General features: G+C 38.8%; 2 protein-coding genes across 2 annotated transcripts; one reads left to right on the top strand and one right to left on the bottom strand.

Moving 5' to 3' along the window:
* The first annotated feature begins 14,419 nt into the window (after positions 1 to 14,419).
* LOC135802828 (protein GUCD1) lies at positions 14,420 to 16,130 on the top strand. Its single transcript, XM_065316452.1, has 3 exons — positions 14,420 to 14,902; positions 14,964 to 15,391; positions 15,459 to 16,130. Exons 1-3 carry the CDS (start codon positions 14,652 to 14,654, stop codon positions 15,557 to 15,559), a joined length of 780 nt encoding a protein of 259 aa, XP_065172524.1. The 5' UTR covers positions 14,420 to 14,651; the 3' UTR covers positions 15,560 to 16,130.
* swm (Zinc finger protein swm) lies at positions 15,769 to 19,770 on the bottom strand. The gene is made up of 6 exons (XM_065316451.1): positions 19,442 to 19,770; positions 19,239 to 19,357; positions 18,274 to 19,172; positions 17,312 to 18,215; positions 16,854 to 17,255; positions 15,769 to 16,784 (listed from the first exon to the last, which is right to left on the bottom strand). The coding sequence occupies exons 1-6, from the start codon at positions 19,498 to 19,500 to the stop codon at positions 16,339 to 16,341; spliced, it is 2,829 nt and encodes a 942-aa protein (XP_065172523.1). The 5' UTR covers positions 19,501 to 19,770; the 3' UTR covers positions 15,769 to 16,338.
* Positions 19,771 to 22,472: the final 2,702 nt, after the last annotated feature.

Genomic DNA, 22,472 nt, shown 5'->3' with positions numbered 1-22,472 from the left:
AATTTAGTTGTATGTATTTTTACCCTATAAAAAATATAAAAACAAAAGAATTTATCCAAAATTTTAAAAAAAAGTTAAGGGTACCAACCTATCAATTTAGTAAAGTACGATGCCAATGATTCTTCAGACCTTACTGAATATATATAAAATTTGGTAAAATCAGGTGCCATGTTTCTTATATATGGAAACAAACACCTGACACGCAATTTTATATATATATATAGATAGATAGATAGATAGATGAAAGATAGATAGATAAATAAATAACTAAATATATACTACTTTAATAATAAATGTAAATTTTTATTAAAAACAATTTTATTTTTTCAATTAATTTTACCTATCAGGATCAATTTCTTAATGATATTCACCCATTTCTTTTTTCCCATCGTCTTCAGCTGTCATCCTTGTTTTCCGGAACGTGCGAATTACAACTTCTCGAAAGTACCAGACATACCGTCCCTCATAAAACGATTCGTATAATTAACCAAATTATACTAATGAAATGGGCATCAAGTAGCCTTGAGCGAGTCCATACAGCTTCGGAAAGTCCTTCGTTGGTCAACGGCCGAAATTCCCTTCGCACTGGATATCGACTTGCATTCTCTACTCGTCGAACGCATAACCAATTGGCGTAACAAACTACAAGTATTTCAGTTCAGGACGGATGCAAATACCAACAGCCAGCTTAATTCGGCCCGTAGCCGGCACAAAACCCCTTCGACTATAAAAGCGATTATATAAATTCCAATCGGCAACCCGACTTCAATACCATACCAGTATCGGCAACGTCAACTTTCAACCAAAATGCACATATGACATGTTGATGTCAAAGTAAGAGCGTCAATGGTCTTGTACACATTGACCCTTTCATTTGTGGTAGGAGCGATGGGCGCGTTTAAGCCCCACCACCTGAGCGCACGCCCCACGCAACATATAATAACCGGTGTGCGCCTTTCGAATAGTACTCTTAATATTGCCGGTATTGTCGGGTCACTTAATCAATATTAGCGCAACTTTAAATTCGCGTCTATGTGGTATGATTCTCTACACCCCACTCTACTTAAACTTACATAAAATACCAGATATATCGGCTGCGGGTTCATCCCTACCTGTTCGACTAGCCACATCATGCCTTCCAGTGTCCATATTTTATCATTTACGTTTTCTTTGCAATGACAAAATGAAACGTTTGGTCGAAAATCCCGGTTTTTCTCACATCAGTAGTTTAGCTTTGTGTTTTGTAGCGCTTGTGTATTGTGTCACGCAATGGAGGAGATACTTTTGTGTGCTTGGTATGCGTTTTATAAAAACCTAGAACAAAGTGGTGTCGTTATTGGCTGCTAAAAAAAGTTTGCTTATGTGCAATTATTAAGAATTTTAATAAAAGTTCGCCATCTTGCCAACCAATTTCAAAACCTTTTTGAAGATGGGTGATGTGAAAAACCAGGATTAATAAGAATATTCATATCTTCATATAAAAATCTCGTATATTGCACCAAAAGGTTTGGAATTTACAACACCAATTACGGTCCGAACAAACTTTCGGTTTAGGATATATAATACTCATACTCATACGAGTATGTTAACATCCATGTTATATCCAGAGTGCTATGAATGGTGACAACGGGATCCTATATTGTTCGATTCGTATGACTCTAGTGATCGATGGTTATCACCAAGCGAGGTTTCGGTAGGAAACACCAGTCAGTCAGAGTCTCGGCAGAGTCATTGGACAGCAGTCAGTCGAGTCGAAGCCGGTGTGATTCAGAGAAGACAGTCAATAGTAGCAGCATTCTAGAATATATAACTTGTAAACTATCATCAGACAGGCTATGTGCCTGTATGGTCAAGCTGTAGGCATCCCAAGGATAATATTATGTGGTTGCCGACGCGGGTGGGAGTTGATGACGTCACAACAACGATTGACAAAGTTTGACGTTTTCAAATCGGAATAACGTCATTAACAATAATGTTGAATTATTTAAGTAATTTTGTTATACCTTTAGACAAAAGATTTTGTCAGATTTTTTTTTCATTAAGTATGCATTTCCGGTATTTTATAGATGATCGGTTATCACTTTTTATTAATGCTATCAGAGGTATTCAGTAACACTTACAAATTGGTGATGTGGCAAATGTTGGAATGATGTCGATACCGCATCGTAAACAGTAAACAGTAAGCTTCACTTTAAAATGCCAGTCCTCAATTTATACTAAAGCTGTTAGTAACATACCATTTGTTGTTAAAGCCAAGACTGAATAGCAGTTGTGCAGCCATTTTTTACATTCGTTTTCTTTACAATTTGACCAGATCTAGGTGTGCCCATCCACCCTCTTGTAATCATACTCGGTACAACATCACTTTAACTTCGGCGTTTAGTAAACATCTGGATGTGCTTTGTGAGGTAATCCTGAGGCAGAGATTGATGCCACAGATTCTGTGATTATTCTAAGTCTAAAATGTATATTTTTTGTTCCCCTGGTTGCATTTGGTGACTACACAGCTGAAAGAAAAAAGAATTAAAAGGGTTTTACAGTGTTGAACGTTGTGATTTACCCAACACTTTCATGGTGATAAGTAAATTCTTAAAGCATTTCATCACCCAACCTATACTATATACACTATACACACAACAAATGCATTTATCTCAGGCAAGAGAGCAAGAATTATTTCTACCTCGTATCGTGGTGGAGAAAGACTTTATGAAGTAAGACTTCTGACTTTAGACTTTATTCAACCGCATTCGAAATGAAAGAAGGCAAAACTTTTTGAAGTGTTTAGAACCCATTGTAAGTTATGAAATTCAAAAGCGGGTGAGTTTTAATACTCTGGCTGGATATACTGACATAACTCCGATAGCTGAAGAATTTTAAGCAAATCCAAACTCTTAACAATATTATTATTAGCAGTCTTGAATTTCAAGTATAAAACTGAAAAGCATTAAATTGTTGAAGGGATGAACCGGACACAACCACGCCCCAAGTATAAGAATTTTCGATGTTAACCAGCAAATACAGCCAAAAATGGAACAGAACAAAATGACAATGTCGTCAATAACAGAATGCGCGCGATTAAGACAAGGTAAAAAGACAAATTCACTCGCTACTGCTAAGAGATTCATAAATGACTGACGTACTGCCAGCAGCACGCATAGTAACATTATGAAACTATGTAAAACAACCTCTGCTATTAAAATAGGATAAAAAAATATAAAGAGTTAGTGATCAAACAGAGCAGCAGCCAAACAAATGTTTTTTAAATCCAATTAGACTGCAATGGGAATACAATACTCCGGGAAATGATCACCTACCTACAGAACTATGTATAATATATAAATTACAGTCCTGGAAACCAATAGCATTAAGCTATTTGTGTATACACATAATTAAATTCCATGACAAAATATCACGATGTTATATTCCCCGCAAATCATAACTCAAGACCTTGTACACTTTTAAACCTTCAAGGACAAGGGTCACACTTGGTAATATCTACAGCTTTGCCGTTTTGATGGTGAACAACCTTCCTTGGGTGTCGAAAAAGAGCTTATTCAGTTATGCAAATATATACATTTATACAAAGCATCTACCATAAACCATTGGTAACAAAAGAGAAATATTAAATTTCCATCAAGCAATTACTTCCTTCCTTAAAGAAAACTATGAAGGGACGTCCCATGAGAAAACATTCGGGGTACACCTCCTCTGTGTTGAAGTTATATTTAGTTAAGTTGAATTCGATGTTTTGTCCTATAGTAGGCGCTGGCATATATTTGTATTGTGTGTTTGTTTTTCCACGGCAAACGCGCTAACCTTACACATATAAACAGCGATATCAGTGTCATTTCACTTACAGTCATTGTGGCAATAGATCGTCGTTATTAAAACTTGAGCTTGTGTTTTTCTTTAACTAGAAAAACTCAATAGGTTTAGAAAAACCTCAACACTCTGCAGAGCAGTCCTCTAGTTATGAAGATCATGTAATTATAAGGCCAATATATACTATTATAATTGGTCTAACACCATTTACATCGTATAGAAAAATGCCGGAAAGACGTTGTCCCAAACTGGTTAACGATTTTTGAAAAAATAATAGGACCAGCATTGGTACTACCAATTTTAATCATAATCAATTCCTTGGTATCTGACGCACCAACGGCTAGGTACTTGTAGATCCTGGAGTTAATTCAATTAATTTACATATTGTGTTATATATTGTGTATATGTGCAAGATTGGGGACTATTTGAAATACGACAGATGAACGGTAAAGAGAATATATGATATATGTCGTAAGTCGACGAAGAAGGCCAAATGTGTCCGCCTTCATGAAGAACTCGACAAAAAATAATCCAGCGCAAACTTTACGCAGAATGATTATTACATACTGAACAATAAATATGCGTGTCGACTGTGCCTACTGGCCATACTCGTAACAAAAGAATTATTATAAATACACAGGCATATACTCGCTATGGGTGCGAAATTTTATAATTAATTTATACTGGTACCACTTTTCGCGGCAGCCAGCGTAGAAAAGAAGCATTGGCGCGGATGCCATGGAAGTTAGAATCGATAGGAATTCTAATCACTAGTGACGTATCAGGAAACAAATTGAAGAGAGGAGACCTCCTCCTGTCGTGTGTCACGTTACCTTACTACGAGAAGCTCTGGATTAAGCAAGGAAAACAGAAAATACGAGTACACCACAATGTATCAGTTCAAGTACTCTTACAATTATTATATATAGGAAAGTCTGCGACCAGTAACATACGCTCGATGTACATTTTATTTTTAAACATAATTGTAGAAAATAGTTAAGAAGCTTTTGCTTACGAAATTTTCGTACACACAATATATATATGCAAAATACAACCGAAATGCCAGGTGGGTTTTATGGAGGGACCCAAAAATAGCAAATAAACCAATTGTGAAGTTAATTTTTACATGCAATTGCACTGAAGAGTTTAGTTTGATTGAATCTGTTCCACATAAATACAAGTGTTTCGAGAATGCGATATGCAAATAGTCAGCTCAACTGAAAAGTTGACCTAGAAGTTTTGAATTATCGGGAGATATTTCTTTGGACTTGCTAAAAATGGACTAAAGGTAATATAAAAGCAAGATTTAATCTCATGTTGAAACAACCCGTAAATAATAAATATGGAATATATAAAATATAAGTATTGTTGTATCAGGCATCATGAGATGAAGACCTTTTTCTAAACGATAATTCATATTTGTTGGCACGTCTAAAATAAAGCACGTATCATCCAGCTTGTTGTATGCTGCGTACTGCAAAAGTCAATGTGGTTCTGAAGAAGAATTGCGTTCATGTTCAGAAGGTTCCATTGTCAACCTGAGGTAATCACCTAGGTGATAATATAAAAAGAATCCTTCTATATATAAAAACAAAACTAGAAAATTATCTCCATTTTGAGGGCACAACCAGCAGGAAAACGTATAAACGTATACCGAAAATATATATTTACAACATTGATTGTCAAAAATAATTTACGCAATCAATTATTGGCTATCATCGAATACCACCACAATTGAATTTAAATATAAAAGACCAATATTGTACTTTCTGTTAAACCTCCACAAAAATTCTGTAGTGCTGCAAGAGGTCCGGAAGATCGACCACAAATTAGGAACATATTTAAGACTGAACGGTAGCACCGAACATGGAACACGAGTAAAAGAGATGAGACAGAGAGAGAGAAAAACCGTTGAACGCTTTTACAAAAACTTGGCAAAAAGTGGCATTGTTCGCACATAAACAGATATAAAAAACAAACCAAAGATAATAAACACATCTCAAGATAACAGCACAAGATATGCGAATGGCGGCTCCTTCCGTAGTTACCCAGCCGTTATTAATATGCTTAAACGCAAAACAGACCAAATGGGTTTCGACAGATAAGATGTTAAATACACGTAGCCAAAATTATATAATAGCAACAAAACCATAATATAGGCATTGTTGTGTTCTGCGGTGGACAACTACCCTTTCATAAATTCGCTTGCGTAAATTCGGGGGTAGCTATAAGCCCACAATTTCGAAGACAACGACGATGCGTCGAATTGTTTCAGAACCAACCAAGCTGCCGAAATTTGGTTCGATGCCATTCAAAATACGTGGGAAATTATAATTATTTAAATTTCAGACGTTAAAGAAGAATATTTTAAGAAATCTCTTAACATAAAATTAATAAAAGAGTTATAAAAGAGACGGCGTTCAGTTGAAGTTGAAGGAATACTTTTTAATCACATTGCCGAAGAAGTAGCAGAGAAAGACAGGCCCAAAACGCCAAAAATCAGAGCTGGCTGTTATTCATTACAGTTGGGCGAATCAATCTTCACGGTTAAAAGTATATGTGAAATAGATAAAATCTTATAGACAACTCTAAGTCGGTGCATGTCGGAAAAATGATGAGAATTCATTTTTTTCTGATTCAGACCGTTTCTGGCAGAGCAAGCGAGAACTCCAGTTTTTGAACTGATGGAACGTTGAGCCTGTTTTACTTTGTCACGCATGCGGCAGATAAACTGACAAAAATTGGCAAAGAGCTTCTAAGGTGCAGTTGGCCCCATTTAAACTGAAGCATGAAATGCCATAATCCAGAATAGCCCTGATATAAGCAGGGCTAAAACAATTCTTGAGGATGATGGCATACCGTACTAATCATCAAGGTAAATCATGGTACCTACATACCACGCAGTTCGGAGTAGAACAAAAGAATGGCACTTCGCGTTAGCCAGATCTGCATAGCGCACTACAGAGTCCGCACAATATGTATGCATTAACTTATATTAGCCACAGTAATTGGTCGGACGAGATTGAGAATTGCAAAAATTGTTAAAGCAACTATCTTGACAGTAAATTAAAATCGACATCCTAAAAGTATAAATTAACACACATATTGTATATTAGTTGTAACAGAACTACTGCAATAAAGATATATCTGTATCTATATCCGATCACCCTGAAACAGCATCAAATTGAGATCTAATTCATATCTCCAAAAGTGTGTACCTATGACAAATAGCTTCTGCAGCATAGATTACCTTGGGTGATTAGTGTCAGGACAAACGTCATAAGAACATGCGCGCCAGCTGCTGGCAGCTAGAGTGAAAGTAAAGGATGTGGAGTGGTTAGGGAAGTTAAATCAAAACATAGATTTATCGTATAAATTATATAATGCAGTTGACAAGGCAGGTTAAGTTAGGCAAATTAGTGAAAACAAGTTGCAGCAAAAATATTACTGTATGTTTTGATCATGACTTTCCTCCCTGTAACAAAAAGTTACAGTCCAGTCTGGAAATATTCCAGACAATACGATCTGCTAGGGTTAGCGAACCTAATGCATTAATATTTTCACGCACTGATAAACAATAGATGGCGCTTCAGACGCTATATTGTCGTCGCATATAAAAATAAAGCAAGTTAGGACTTTATGCATCAGAGATTCAATATCGTATTGATATTCACAACTACAGCCGCTAACGTGAACTACCGTAGGTATTCTATAAATCATAACCATTTATTTTGAAAAAAAAATTACATAGTCATCAGTACTTTATTTTAACTCTGGTACCAAGAGGTTCAGCTACATATGCATTGCATTGCGACTATTACAACAGTGCAGTGGAGACAGATAGTTTAATTTCTTAAGTGAATATCGTTTCTTGTATAACATATTTAGTTGCTCAGGCATACATTTTACATGTCGCAAAAATGAACAAGGGGTAACGTGTGGCAATATTTTATCACTTTTACATCCTATTATATCGAAGAATCAAAAATAACTTTGTAAATAAAGAGATATGAGAAACTGTTATAACGGAAAATACTTATAGGTGCTACAACCCTTGCCTTCCATTTAGCAGCAATAGGATGCGCGTGAGTCTCCACCAACAACCACGACACCAAAAATCCAATTAATGCAAAATTCTGTCAATTGTTCGATACTTCACGATGCAGTAGCAGAAAGACGAGGAAGAGAATATAGATATTAGTAGATGCTGTCTAAACCAGTTTTCCATGGAATCGTAGTGATCAGCAAGACCACAGTTACAAGGAATCAAAGGACAGACGATACCTGAAATACTTAAAACCACGAGAATGATCGATGATATTCAGAATAATAAGAATAATAAGAAACCCCTTCTGAAATAAAACGCCCCAAAACAAGTTTCCAAAAAAGCTGCACAGTTTCTCCAGAAACGAAAAAAAAATGTTCTCCAGAGGTTTTAATGCAATTAGAGAAAGAATATGATCTACTGGCGGAGGCAATATAGTTGAGTTGTCTTGTACCACGTTGGAAAAGCAATGTTTGACGAGGTATGAAATGGTAAGAAAATAGAATTAAAAGGGTTTTACAGTGTTGAACGTTGTGATTTACCCAACACTTTCATGGTGATAATCCTGAGGCAGAGATTGATTTGTTGGAGATTCCAAAAGCTGACCTGCAATTACTCTTAAATGGTATTCAAAAATTGTTACCAGAGACTGAAAGTATCACTCCTAAGGCCAGAACTAAAAAACTGGACTGGGAAAAGGTAAAATACCACAGATTCTGTGATTATTCTAAGTCTAAAATGTATATTTTTTGTTCCCCAGGTTGCATTTGGTGACTGCACAGCTGAAAGAAAAAAGAATTAAAAGGGTTTTACAGTGTTGAACGTTGTGATTTACCCAACACTTTCATGGTGATAAGTAAATTCTTAAAGCATTTCATAACCTAACCTATACTATATACACTATACACACAACAAATGCATTTATCTCAGGCAAGAGAGCAAGAATTATTTCTACCCTGTATCGTGGTAGGAGAAAGACTTATGAAGCAAGACTTCGACTTTAGACTTTTATATTCAACCGCATTCGAAATGAAAGAAGGCAAAACTTTTTGAAGTGTTTAGAACCCATTGTAAGCTATGAAATTCAAAAGCGGGTGAGTTTTACTACCTGGCTGATATATAATTAGACATAACTCCGATAGCTGAAGAATTTTACAAATCCAAATCCCAACAATATTATTAGCAGTCTTGAATTTCAAGTATAAAACTGAAAAGCATTAAATTGTTGAAGCTGGGATGAAACTGGACAACCACGCTAAGTATAAGAATTTCTGATGTTAACCAGCAAATACAGCCAAAATGAACAGAACAAATGAATGTCACACACAGAAATGTTGATTAAGACAAGGTAAAAAAGACAAATTCACTGCTACTGCTATAGACCATAATCGACTGACGCACGCTAGCAGCACGCATATGCAAATATTATTATGAAACTATGTAAAACAACAACCTCTGCTATTAAAATAATAGGATATGAAAATATAAAGAGTTAGTGATCAAAACAGAGCAGCAGCCAACAAATGTTTTTAAAATCCACTCAGGGACTGCAATAAATACAATATCATCTTCGAAATGATCACCTACCTACAGTAACTTACAGTATAATATATAAATTGAACCTGAAAACCAATAGTATTGCTTATTTGTGTATACATACTCAAATTCCATGACAAAATATCACGATGTTATATTCCCGCAAATCATAACCTTCAAGACCTTGTACACTTTTAAAACCTTCAAGGACAATATCGCCGACTTGGTAATATCTACAGCTTTGCCGTTTTGATGGTGAACAACCTTCCTTAAGTCGAAAAGAGCTTATTCAGTTATGCAAATATATATACATTTATGCGCCAAAAGCATCGCAATTAATATAAAACCATTGGTAACAAAAGAGAAAATATTAAATTTATATATCAAGCAATACTCTTCCTTAAAACTATGATGAGAAAAACATTCGGGGTACACCCCTGTGTTGAAGGTTATATTTAGTTGCTGACCGATGTTTTGTCCCATAGTAGGCGCTGGCATATTTGTATTGTGTATAGCTTTTCCACCGGCAAACGCGCTAACCTTTACAATATTACTGGCAAAATGCGATATATCAGTAAGTCATTTCAATTTACAGTCATTGTGGCAATAGATCGTCGTTAGTTAAACTTTTGAGCTTTGTGTTTTTCTTTAACCAGAAACCTGGCTTCAGGGTTTAGAAAACTCAACACTTCTGCAGAGCAGTCCTTCTAGTGAAGATCATGTAATTATAAGGCCAATATATACCTATTATATTCAACAACACCATTTTACATCGTATAGAAAAATGCCGGAAAAGAGGTTGTCCCAAACTGGTTAACGATTTTTGAAAAAATAATAGGACCAGTACTGGTACTCACCAATTTAATCATAATCAATTGGTATCTGACGCAACCAACGGGCTGTGGTACCTCTGTGGTGGCAGATCCCGGAAGCATCCACCCACTTACATATTGCGTTATATATTGCGTATATGTGCAAGATTGGGGACTATTTGGAAATACGACAGATGAATCCGTAAGAATATATGATATCGTAAGTCGACGAAGAAGCCACATGTGTCCGCTACGCTCTCGCGAAGAACTTCCGACAAAAAATAATCCGCGCAAACTCTTTACGCAGAATGATTATTGGCATACCGAATAATGGGGATAAAGGTGTGTCGACCAGCTCTTACTGGCCATACTCGTAAATAAAAAGAATTATTATACCACACAGGCATATACCGCTATGGGTGCGAAATTTTATAATTAATTTTATACCTGGTACCACTTTCGCGGCAGCCAGCGTAGAAAGCAGGGCTATCCTAATCACTAGTGACGTATCAGGAAACAAATTGAAGAGGAGACCTCTCCTGTCGTGTGGTGTCACGTTACCTTACTACTAGAAGCTCTTGATTAAGCAAGGAAAACCGAAAATACGAGTACACCACACAAATACTCAAGTTCAAGTACCTTTTTACAATTATTATATATATAGGAAAGTCTGCGACCAGTAAATATACGCGCGATGTACATATTTTATTTTTAAACATAAAATGAATAAGAAAGCCAAGTCAGCTAGAAATTTCTGCACAATATAAGTATATGCAAACCGAATGCTAGGTGGGTTTTCATGAGGACCCAAAAATAATAGAAGGGCCAAACCAATTGTGAAGTTAATTTTACATGCAGAATTGCACCCCGAAGAGTTTTAAGGTTTGATTGAATCTGTTCCACATAAATACAAGTGTTTCGAGTAGAATGATATGCGTAAATAGTCAGCCTTCAACTGAAAGTTGACCTAGAATTAAATTACCGAGATATTTCTTTTGACTTATAAAATGGACTAAAGGTAATATAAAAGCAAGATTTAACTCATGTTGAAACAAACTGTAATACTAAATATGGAATATATAAAATATAAGTATTGTTGTATCAGGTAATCGCGAGATGAAGACCTTTCTAAACGATAATTCATATTTTATACCGTCTAAATAAAGCACGTATCATCATCCAGCTTGTTGTTGTATGCTGCGTAAATTTCGCAAAAAGCTTCAATGTGGTTCTAAGCAGTTAAATTGCGTTCATGTTCAGAAGCGTTCCACAATAATCGAGGTAATCACCCAGTATAATATAAAAAGAATCCTTCATATATATATAAAACAAAACCAGGAAAATTATTCCATTTTGAGGGCAATAACCAGCAGGAAAACGTATAAACGTATACCGAAATATATATTTACAATATTGATTTTAACTATTGGCTATCATCGAATGTAATCACCACAAATTTGAATTAAATATAAAAGACCAATATTGTACCTTCTTAAACCTCCACAAAACCCTCCTCCTTGTAGTGCTGCAAGAGGTCCGGAAGATCGAATAAATTAGAAACATATTTAAGACTGAACGGAAACCGAACATGGAACACGAGTAAAAAGAGATGAGACAGAGAGAGAAACCGTTGAACGCAAAACTTGGCAAAAAGTGGTACTGTTCGCACATAAACAGATATAAAAACAAAACCAAAGATAATAAACAATATCCCAAGATAACAGCACAAGATATGCGAATGGCGGCCCTTCCGTAGTTACCCAGCGCCGTTATTACTATGCGCTTTTCAAACGCAAAAAAACAGACCAAAATTTTGACAGATAAGATGTTAAATACACGTAGCCAGATATAACAGCAACAAAACCATAATATAGGCATTATTGTGTTCTTCAGTGGTGGACAACTACCCTTTCTATAAATTACTTTGCGTGTAAATTGGGTATTATACCCACAATTTCGAAGGCCACATCAACGACGATGCGTCGAATTATTGTTTCCCCGAACCAACCAAGCTGAATTTGGTTCGATGCCATTCAAAAATACGTGGAAATTATAAATACCATTTAAATTTCAGACGTGCTTAAAGAAGAATATTTTTAAGAAATCTCTTAACATACAAATTAATAAAAGAGTTAAGTAAAAGAGATTTCCGCGTTCAGTCGAAGCTGAAGGAATACTTTTGAATCACATTGCCGAAGCTAGCAGTTATAGAGAAAGACAGGCCCAAAACGCCAAAAGATCAGAGCTGGCTGTTATTCATTACAGTTGGGCGAATCAATCTTCACGGTTAAAAGTATATGTGAAATAGATAAAATCTTATAGACAACTCTAAGTCGGTGCATGTCGGAAAAATGATGTACGGATTACACCTCATTGATTATAAATAAATGTAGTATAATCGTTCCCGATTTTGATCCCGATAAGCGAATACGGGTTATTTCCGCCTCTTATCGAGGTTAATAGATGAAACAGCTGCAACGCATATCACCCAATAGGGGTCGCGTCACATTGAAGAAATAATTTGTGAATGTTGCAGATAAATTTATAAAATTACATGTGCTTTCTTGCTTACTTGGTACCAAGTATCAAAATATTCGTCACGGAATAATGGAGGGAGGAAAATTTGACCCAGACATGATTTGATATAGAGAATATGGAGGAATGTTATTTTTGATAAGATTTCTCTCGAAATACTTCGGAGAGCAGTGGCAATTCGTAGACAATGCTGTCAAAGTCGGAGACTTGTGCGAAAAATGCTTCGTTCCATCTAGAACAAACCTACAATTTTTTTCTACAAGTGAGAAAAAGCACAACCACAAATTGAAAATCCTTGCGACAGAACAGAACAACTTTCAGTGCTTTGTTTAAGACTCAAGCATTATTATAAAATATTTAGTTTTTTTTTAAATGCTTATCTTTTGAACTTCCGATTATTCTTCCAATATAGAGAGAATTCTGGAAGCTATTAAGTTTACATTTTATTTTTAACGACTTCTTCCTTAAACATTCTTTTACGAAAACAACTAGAGCCTCTAAAGCGGTTAACACCTGGAGAAGAAAGAGATTTCTAAAAATTCGACCATATTTCCTCATATTTATAAACATTTCAGAATATAAGAGTTGATGAACACGTTTATGATCGTGCACGGTTTATTATCAAGCAAGCCGCGATGACATAAATAAATATGTCAATCGCAAGTCCTGGGACAAAATAAATGCCTCATGGAAAACCTTGTTCATATGTGAAATATTGTCATATTTCTATACAACAAACGCACTGATGATGGCGTTGAGAACAGAAGGTACAACTGCTTGGAAATGAATTCCAGACTATATGCTGACACACCTGTGCAACAACCTCAGATTACAATAAAGTATTATGTAACAAAATATAACAGCAATAAATGCACGATAACGAAGTTAACAAATCGAGTAGAGGAGTAAAATTGTTCGGAAATTATAGCCCTGATTTGCAAATATTGATTACAATCAATAGGCCTTTTAATATTATTAAAAATATCACTTTTAATTAATGAGAGACAATGAACACCACCGGAGAAAAGTGGATGCGGACAACGACAAGCAGCGAGAACAGCTACGAATTTGCTACTGACTCTGATTTTGTTTCGTCGCCCCCTTTTATATTGTTTTAAAAGGCAACAACAGCCACCTGCGATATTTGAATGAATCAATTGTTTTTATAACAAACAATTGAACTCGCCCGAGGATCACGATAGCTGTGACTAGGTTTTGGTGACGTCAGAAAACAACATTGTTGCCATGCGGGGCATCGGTTACTTGATTATTGTACAACTTCAAAATTGACGAATCTCGCGAATCAAGCGTGGTTTGCTGTAAACACAGAAGTATTTTTAGTGAAGCCAGAGTTAACCTACAAAACGAAAAAGAATTCAGCTCGTGCATATAGTTTCACTCCAATCTAGTAATTTACGTTACAAGTCAAACGAAGACAGCACAACCCAGACTCGATCAAAACTGCCATTTTAGCGATGTTCGCGCCCCCTACGATATCGGTCTGCATGATGCGCATGAGCAGTTTGAATAAATTTTGTATATGCAACCAAACATGTAGTAACGACTCATTTTATTTGCACCATTCAAATATTTGAAACTTTGAGACACAACCGGAAGTATCGTGCAACTTCAAATTATTTCGTGATTGCTTGCGTTCAAAATACGAATGGAAGGTAATCGAGGTAATTGCCGTTAAGACCATCGCAACGCTCGCGTCAAGGTCGGCCAAAACTCTCGATTTCCTAATCTCGCGAATACGAAAACAAACGTGCGGCCGCCGCGCGCTCGTTACGAAAGTCAAGGATGCGCCGACGGTAGTCCACCTTGAGTATACATGGACGGCGTCGATTCCGCACAATGCGAAACTGTATCAGTCGCGTAGTGTAAGTGATTCAGCAGCGATGCGTCGCGAATTCGCTTATCGCGGCGTTATCGCCAACAAGGAGAATAGACGCGATACGAGAGCATCGCCGCCGCCGCCGTCATTACCAATGTTACGTCGTACCGTGTGGCATGAGGTGCGCCACCACCGCCAACGCTACGCCTGGGACTGCGGACTCGCTTGCGTGCAGATGGTATTACCGGAACAACATGCGCGGCAACTTGAAACAAACTTTCATAGTATATGTCAAGATGAAGGCATAGCAAAAAGGTAAGATATTCCGCATTATCAAATCGGTACAACATTAAATTAAAATAGGTATTTTTTCCAGTACATGGACGATAGATCTGTGCTATATTCTGCGCCGCTTCGCCCTCCCGCACGCATTCTACACATTAACTCTTGGTGCGCATACCGGATACAAGCAAGCAGCGTTTTACTCGTCAATCTTCGCCAGCGATGAAGACCGAGTCAACCGGCGATTTGCGGAAGCGGAAGCACTCGGTTTGCGCGTGCGCCGCTCGTCATTGACACTCGCGGGAGTGCTAGCGCGCTTGCGTCGTGGACCTGCGATTGCGCTGATTGATTCGTCAAGAGTTGCGTGTCCAGTGTGTAAGCGCAATCGGCTTTCAGTGGAACTTCGAAAATGTTTGCCGATTCCACTACCGGCGCCCGCCTACCTTGGGCATTTCATCGTACTGTGCGGATACGATTTGCGATCTCGGGCTATATACTACCGGAATCCTGCACGGCATGATCGTAAGTTAAAAATCGCTTCAGAACATCAACAACAATTATACTTATGAATCCTTTTTTTCAATTGTAGATTATTGTGTGATGTCACTAGAAACTTTCGAAGAGTCACGGCGAGCATTCGGCACCGACGAGGACATCATTTTCATCGAGAACTCAAAGGTGACGTCATGACGGTATGCATATCTGCAACATAAAGTCCAATTATCATTAGAAATAAATTATTTAATATAAGTAAGTCTCCCATCTTGAATTGTCGCTGCCATCTCGAATCTCCATTTTTGCCGCCGCCATCTTGAAGTCGATGAATTGCATTTTAACAATTTGAAATTGTATCAATTTTTTTTTTTTTTTTTTCTTTGTTATTGTTATGTTACCCCATCTACTCGCATATTTTGTTTTTGTTTTTTCCATATCAGTTATCGTTACAATCATTAACAATCAATATTATCATTATAAAATATACAATATACATATATATGGATTTGTTATTCTCAATTAATTGCTTGTGCAAATCATTTTTTTGCATCTTCACTTATTTTTTTCAATCTTGCTGTTTTTTTTTTTCATTCGTCTAGATGGGGCTAACCGATCTTTTCAAGCTTTTTTCACATTTTTTTTAACAAACTCAAGTCAATTCTTTGAAAACACAATGAATCGTCAGTATTAAGCGTGTGGTGTTTTTGTCTGTATCATGTGTACAAAAAACACATTAAAAGTAAACCTACGCATTCAATAAAAAAAAGGTCGAACTAAATATGATAACAAAAGAAATAACTACGAAACAAAAGCATTCTACTGCCACCGAACGCGCCTCGCTGCAATCATGACTCCTCGCCAATTAGTTTGTACATGTGTTGAACTTTCGTGTCTTTGTGTGTGTGTGCAAATGTTTGTGAAAGAGTGTCGCATGATATTTACATGTTCACTTAAGACCTAGGCATGCACGCGTATTATCGCCTCCAGGAACGATCTTCGTTTTCCTCCTCTTCCTCCTCGTCGTCCTGCAGTAGGACATCCTCGGGGAAGTCGGCCTCAGTTATACCAGACTCCATCGGTTCGTCTTCAGCTTCTCCATCTAGCAGCTGCTCGTCTTCATCGGATTCGCCTAGGAGGGCACCGCGCGCATTAGTTGGCAGAGCGGCACGAATTGGGCCTGCCCATGTGACGCTAAGCGTCCTATCAGCAAAGTGTCGACCTTTGGCGAGGGCATGCTCCGCCTCCTTGCGGGTGCGGTACGCCACAACGACGCTGGGCAATGCATCATCGGCTTCGCACTCGACAATTTCGCCAAAGTGACGGAAATGCGCCAGCACTGCAGCGTACTCATCCGCTTCGTAACCGCTGACAAGTAGACGCGTGGGGCGGTGATCCAGCGCATGCGCTTTCACCGCTTGACCTTTCAAAATCAACACAAAAAATGTTTTCAGATACTATACACATAACAGTATTACAAAATAGGTTTTACCATCAGCATTGAGATTGTTTTTCACGAGTCTGTGCCTACCCAGCGGATTGAATCGCCTTGCACCTCGACCACGTCCTCTACCCACGCCTGTGATGGGCCCGGGTCCACCAGCTGCCGGAGGTGCACCACCAACTTGAGCCTTCAACTCCCACAGCTTCTTCTGTAGATCAGTGGTGTCAACGCCTTCGGCCTGTTTGCTGATGAGATCCAGCTCGGCGTCAAGCAACTCCTTCTGCATGGCTTCTTTACTACGTTTGGGTTGAGCTACACCGCCCGATGGTGTGACTGTTGACGCTTTCAACGCGAGCACTGCCTGTGCTAGATCCTTCCGTATCATCTCAATGGATTCTTGCGATTTCTTGATGGTTTGCATCAAGATATCACGCGGAGGGCCGGGCGGACCTTTGAAAATAAAGCGAAGTTATTAAATATTTCAGGATGAAATAAAATCAGCTTACATTTTGCCATTTTCTCGATAAGCAGCTTCTGCTGAGCAAGTTGTTTCTCGAGAAGATCCTGTTTGCGTTTGCGTAGGTCTTGCGTGAGCTTGCGTTTCTCCTCCTGGTTCTTTTTCATGCGCTCTTTGGCCGCCAGTATCTCTTGTTTTTTCTTAGTGGCCGCCTTTAGTTCTTCCACACGAGCGGCAGTGGCACGGGCGCGCTCTTCCTTCTGAGCGGCGATTACTTCTTTGTCTTCTTCCAATCCACTGTCGGGATTGTTCACATTGTTCTCCTTCTCTTGCGCATGGGCCACATTCAGAAATTTATTCGAATTGGGCGGCACATTACCCCCTTGCCCCAGGCGTTCTTTTATAGAGCGCACTGGCGGTAAACCCATCTGTTGCATCCCGCCGCCATCTTTCCCATCACCACCAGCGCCACCCGTGTGCCAGAACACCTTAATGAAACGATTGTTGAGCACCGCTTCGGTGCTGCGGTAGGCGGCGTTAGCCTCAGCGTGACTAGAGAACGTTACAATTGCCGCCTCCGGATCGCCTTCGAAGGATACCTGAATGTTGACGATCTTACCAAATTTAGCAAAATGATTGTTGAGATGCGTAATGTTATTCAAACCAGGCGGCACTTTTTTCAACTCCAGCGAACAATTCGCGGGATTCTTCGCTCTCGCTCCAAGACGATTAAAATCGAACTGTTTCTTTTTAAATACGTTACCGCCAGGACCACCACCACTATCCGGTTGATAACCACCGACTTGCATGGACGGGGCACCGAAACCATACTTCTCCATTGGTGGGGGAGCTTCACTACCAAGCACTGGCACCGATATCAGTTCGCGTTGCATATTTGGCAAAGGCATTGCCCCTGGGGGCGGACCACCACCCTGAAAAGGCCCCATTGGCATCTGTAAAATATAAACAATATATTAACCAATAAATAAAGTATAAATTTATATTTCGTACTCTAACACGCGGGGGTCCCTGATTAAGTCCACCACGATGGCCCCTGAAACCACCTCCGCCAGGCCCACGCTGATGCCACATCTGCGGCGCCTGTGGATTGTACTCGACCGGAGGCGGACCGGGTCTAGGCAACATGTGTCCGGCAGTTGGCGGTGGACCAAGTATACCATCACCTGCTCCATTACGGTATAACACCGTACTCAACGCTGAGTCCTCCAAAACCACGGCATCGACGCCATGATCATACGGACACATACCTCCACGCATGCAGTACCCTTCCTCATCATAATCACGACAGCGTCGCTTTCGTTCCAACCCGCCAGCTGGCACCACCGCTGATGGAATCTGAGGCGGTTTGTTGGCTTCATCTTCAACAACCACTACATCCGGTGATCTCGAACGACTGAGCGTCCTGGATCGCGGCGGTGATCGATTACGATACCGGCCACCGCGATAATAAGGACTCTTCGCGCGCCATCCTCGCGAGCGTTCTCGCTTGTCTTTATCACGTGAACGTGAACGTCTGCCTCGGTCCCACGACCGAGATCTTGATCGTCCCCTACTCGTCGATCTTCTTCGCGGTCTCCGCCGTGCAGTCTTATCGTCTTTTTCCTTGCTGATATCCTTTTCTTTACTGTCTACTCTAAGCTCTTTCTTTTCTTCTTCTCGTTTCGGTGCAACTGGAGCAGATTGTAAACCTTTCCCATTCAGAGTTTCGGATAATGCGACTATCTCTGCAACGGGTATAACTGGTTTAATAAGAGCTGCTTTGGTTGGTAGTTCCGATTTCGATAGCGAGGTTGCCGATGGATTCGGTGGATTTGCATTGGGTACGCCACCCGAGAGGTACGTCTGATTATCAAGAGTACGGAATAATTGATCCACAAATGGTTTCGTTTCTGAAGGAATTAAAGATTATTATATATGACTGTGATAAACATTTTGTCGCAGCATTAGTTACATACCTTCTTGTAAGAACACTTGCAATTGATTGACCATGCTCACATGAAGTACATCAGGTGACTTGTCCTTCTTAACCAGGGCAATCACATATTTGGCGAGAGCCTCAGGGTCTGCAACGCATCTGCAAGAAGCATCAACATTAGTATGAGTATGTCATAACATTTTGGTTAGAATCGAAACGCGCAATTGAAGGGCTGTTGCTTACATCGGCTTGAGCACGGCTGTTAGCCACGTCTTGAACGCGTCCGGATCCTCGATGATCATCTCGTCAACGTGGGGGCGGTCGTGGTCGTCGTCTTCACCGGCTGGATGTTCGTCAACATGGGCCGCTATACAGCGACAGACAATTGTTTAGTCCACGTACTCACAAATTACACACAAATTGTTGAATAGCACCAAGCCACTGCGAGCGCCAAGTTATCCAAAAAGGTCGGCAATGTTTACGACGTTTACGCACCCGAGTAATGCATATGGCCACACGCACTGCTACCGCCACCAGCGCGTTCTTCTAGAGAGGTGAAATTTTTGACGTCAACTGTCATACATCCCTAACGACATCTACTTGTCATTTGACCCATAAAAATACTACAAATTATACAAGTTTGTGTTGCCATCTACTTTCAAATTGTCCTATTAGCCAAGAATAGCAAGTGTCGTAGCGACTAGTGGACTATAGTTGTACTACTAATTTAAATATGTGTTATGTTGGTTGCATATAATGAATGACCGCGTTATTTTACGCGTAAAATTTCGTAAAGGGGTGTAAGGAGAATGCGGCAAATGCACGAACGAGGACTCTTTGCGAGTTTCGGCGCTTCCGCGTCTCGCGCGCTGCGGCAGTTCTTCGTGACGCGCCGTGTGTGCCACGCCGTCTCGCTGGACACGCAGAAGCATCGAGTACGTGTGCGTTTTTCGACGCTTTACCGCCGCCCCCGGGTGCGTGCGCCCATCGTGCGCCCACTTCGACGGGAATTACATAAGCGCGAAAAGTCCCATATGCGTTCCAGACTCGCATTACGCAGGTAGGCAACCGCGAATCCTCGCGCGCGCGCGCCAATCAAACTTTGTTTACTCGTGCGACGCACGTACAACTCACGCCACAAGATTTTCTTTAATTGTTGTTGCAGTGCGCGCAGTGTGAAAAGTGCCGGCCAATGGAATAACTAGAGTGCACACTCCCACGCGTTGGATTAACGAATAACAGGTTAGCAAATTTATTTTATTCCCTAAAATACTGATTTATTAATGTAAAATTTTTAAATTTATGACGCTGCTAAACTAATTTAGGTAAACTAATGAACGTCTCGTGAGGTTATACTATAATTATTCAACTTCGAACACATGTCAGTTACAACTAACTTGAAACGAGGGCCGTTTTCACGAAAACTTCTAAGTCTAAAGTTTATGTGCGGCACGCCAGACGTCAAACTTTGCATCACGTTAGAAATTCGCATAAACTTTATGAAACCGTCCGGTGTGCTTTGTGTTATTTCATATGTTGTCCTTTATCGATTCCAGGTTATAGCAATACAATACTTGATTTAGTGACAACGCAATTTGGGAAAATATGAAAGAAAATGAAGCAAAATATTTTTCACTGAAACTTTTTATAAAAAACTTTACAACGCCATGATTCCAACACATACAAAAATTGTTTTTGAACTACAATGCACTTAATTTATTACGCAATTTATTAAAAAAAACTTTCAACAAAATATCGCAAGTAATTTGTACGCAATATGACTTTAAAGTTGGCCCGACGCGGATAAAGTGATTCAATTCAACTTCAAACTTTACATGAGTTTAGTAAATCGTACAAACAACTTGGTAGGACCCAAGTGCGCTTTCAGCATGTCATGTTTTCTCCTTTATCGATTGCAGGGTAGTGTAGTATAATTCAATGTTTATTTTGCGAGTAATTTGCATTTTCAAGTGAAAAACACTCGACTTTTAATATTTAGTTGTGTTTTGGGATTAAAATGCTGATTACAATTAAATTACACTACTTAGTGCAATATGTATTATTTTGTTTTGTACAACATTTAAGTTGTTTTTAATTAAAATTTATTGCAAGCTTGTAACTTTTGTCATCTCGGCGGAAATTACTTTCAAAGTTTGAGTCGACATTTGTCGCTTGTGTATTACCGCCGGAACTTTATAGGACTCTACCATATCCAGCCAGGATATTGGTGCAATTGAACTTTAATCATACGATTCACGGTTTAATACTCTATCGATTTCAATTCAAATTAGTATGAAATTAATTTGAAATTTTAAGTGATACTTTGTAAATGTTGCAAATACAATTTTATTGGAAGCAATATTAAACGCAGTTATTATGCATACCGAAAATAATATAAAAGAACCAATTTTGCAAGTTTTGTACCTTTGATCAATTTATGTTCCACGTGTGCAAGTTGCAAACGCGCAAGTTCTTCCATTTACGTGGAAATGAGCTCTGAACTTTGCGTTGCAAATATATTTCTTCCCTACATTCAACTTTACACGCATTTAGAAACTCGTGCGAATGTGCTCGCGTAATTCTACCTGCGTCTTGGGATTCCTTGTTTTCCACTCTATCGATTGCAGCATGTTGGAGGACGATGCGGCGCATACTTTCGGAGTTATCCGGTACAGTAGTAAAAAAGATCCTGGCACGCCGGTGACAACTAATGAATGTATAAATTATGCAAACTAATGCTAGACTTTAAATACCTATCACGCCGGCGCAAAGCCAGCAGAAGGGATTATTCCTACAAAATATAATACTTTAATTATCATACTTTTAATGTATGCAAATTGCTTTCGAATAAATTTCGCAGTTTTCATGGAAATTGTTTTCGTAGTTTGTGATGCAAATATGAAGATATTACGTCACACGTTTAACTAGGCACAAGGATAATAAAATGGGGCAATTTATGTCAGTGGAGGTGATTCCTCAGTTTATACTCAATCGATTGCGGTTTATCGTTGCTTTATGTCATGTTTACCTTTCGTGTAATTCGCATAATCATCAATGGGATTACTAGGCGCAAAATGGTCATATCACTCATTTTATATTTATAAAATAATAGTCCACCTCAAACACTTGTCACGGGTACACTACAGATTATAAAGCATTGATTCCTTTGATGCAGTACACTATTATTATCGTAGGTAGTCATATTTGCTTTTGATTTAATCGTTTAAATTGGACGCACCCTGTTTGACAGGTAAGATCAGTTTGTATGAAAAAA

Source organism: Atheta coriaria, unplaced genomic scaffold, assembly GCF_025399875.1.
Source record: "Atheta coriaria isolate IRGN ID8LTWV9N9 unplaced genomic scaffold, Caltech_Dcor_3.1 hic_scaffold_57_pilon, whole genome shotgun sequence".
Lineage (NCBI taxonomy): Eukaryota > Metazoa > Arthropoda > Insecta > Coleoptera > Staphylinidae > Dalotia > Dalotia coriaria.
This window is presented reverse-complemented; position numbering and strand designations above follow the sequence as displayed.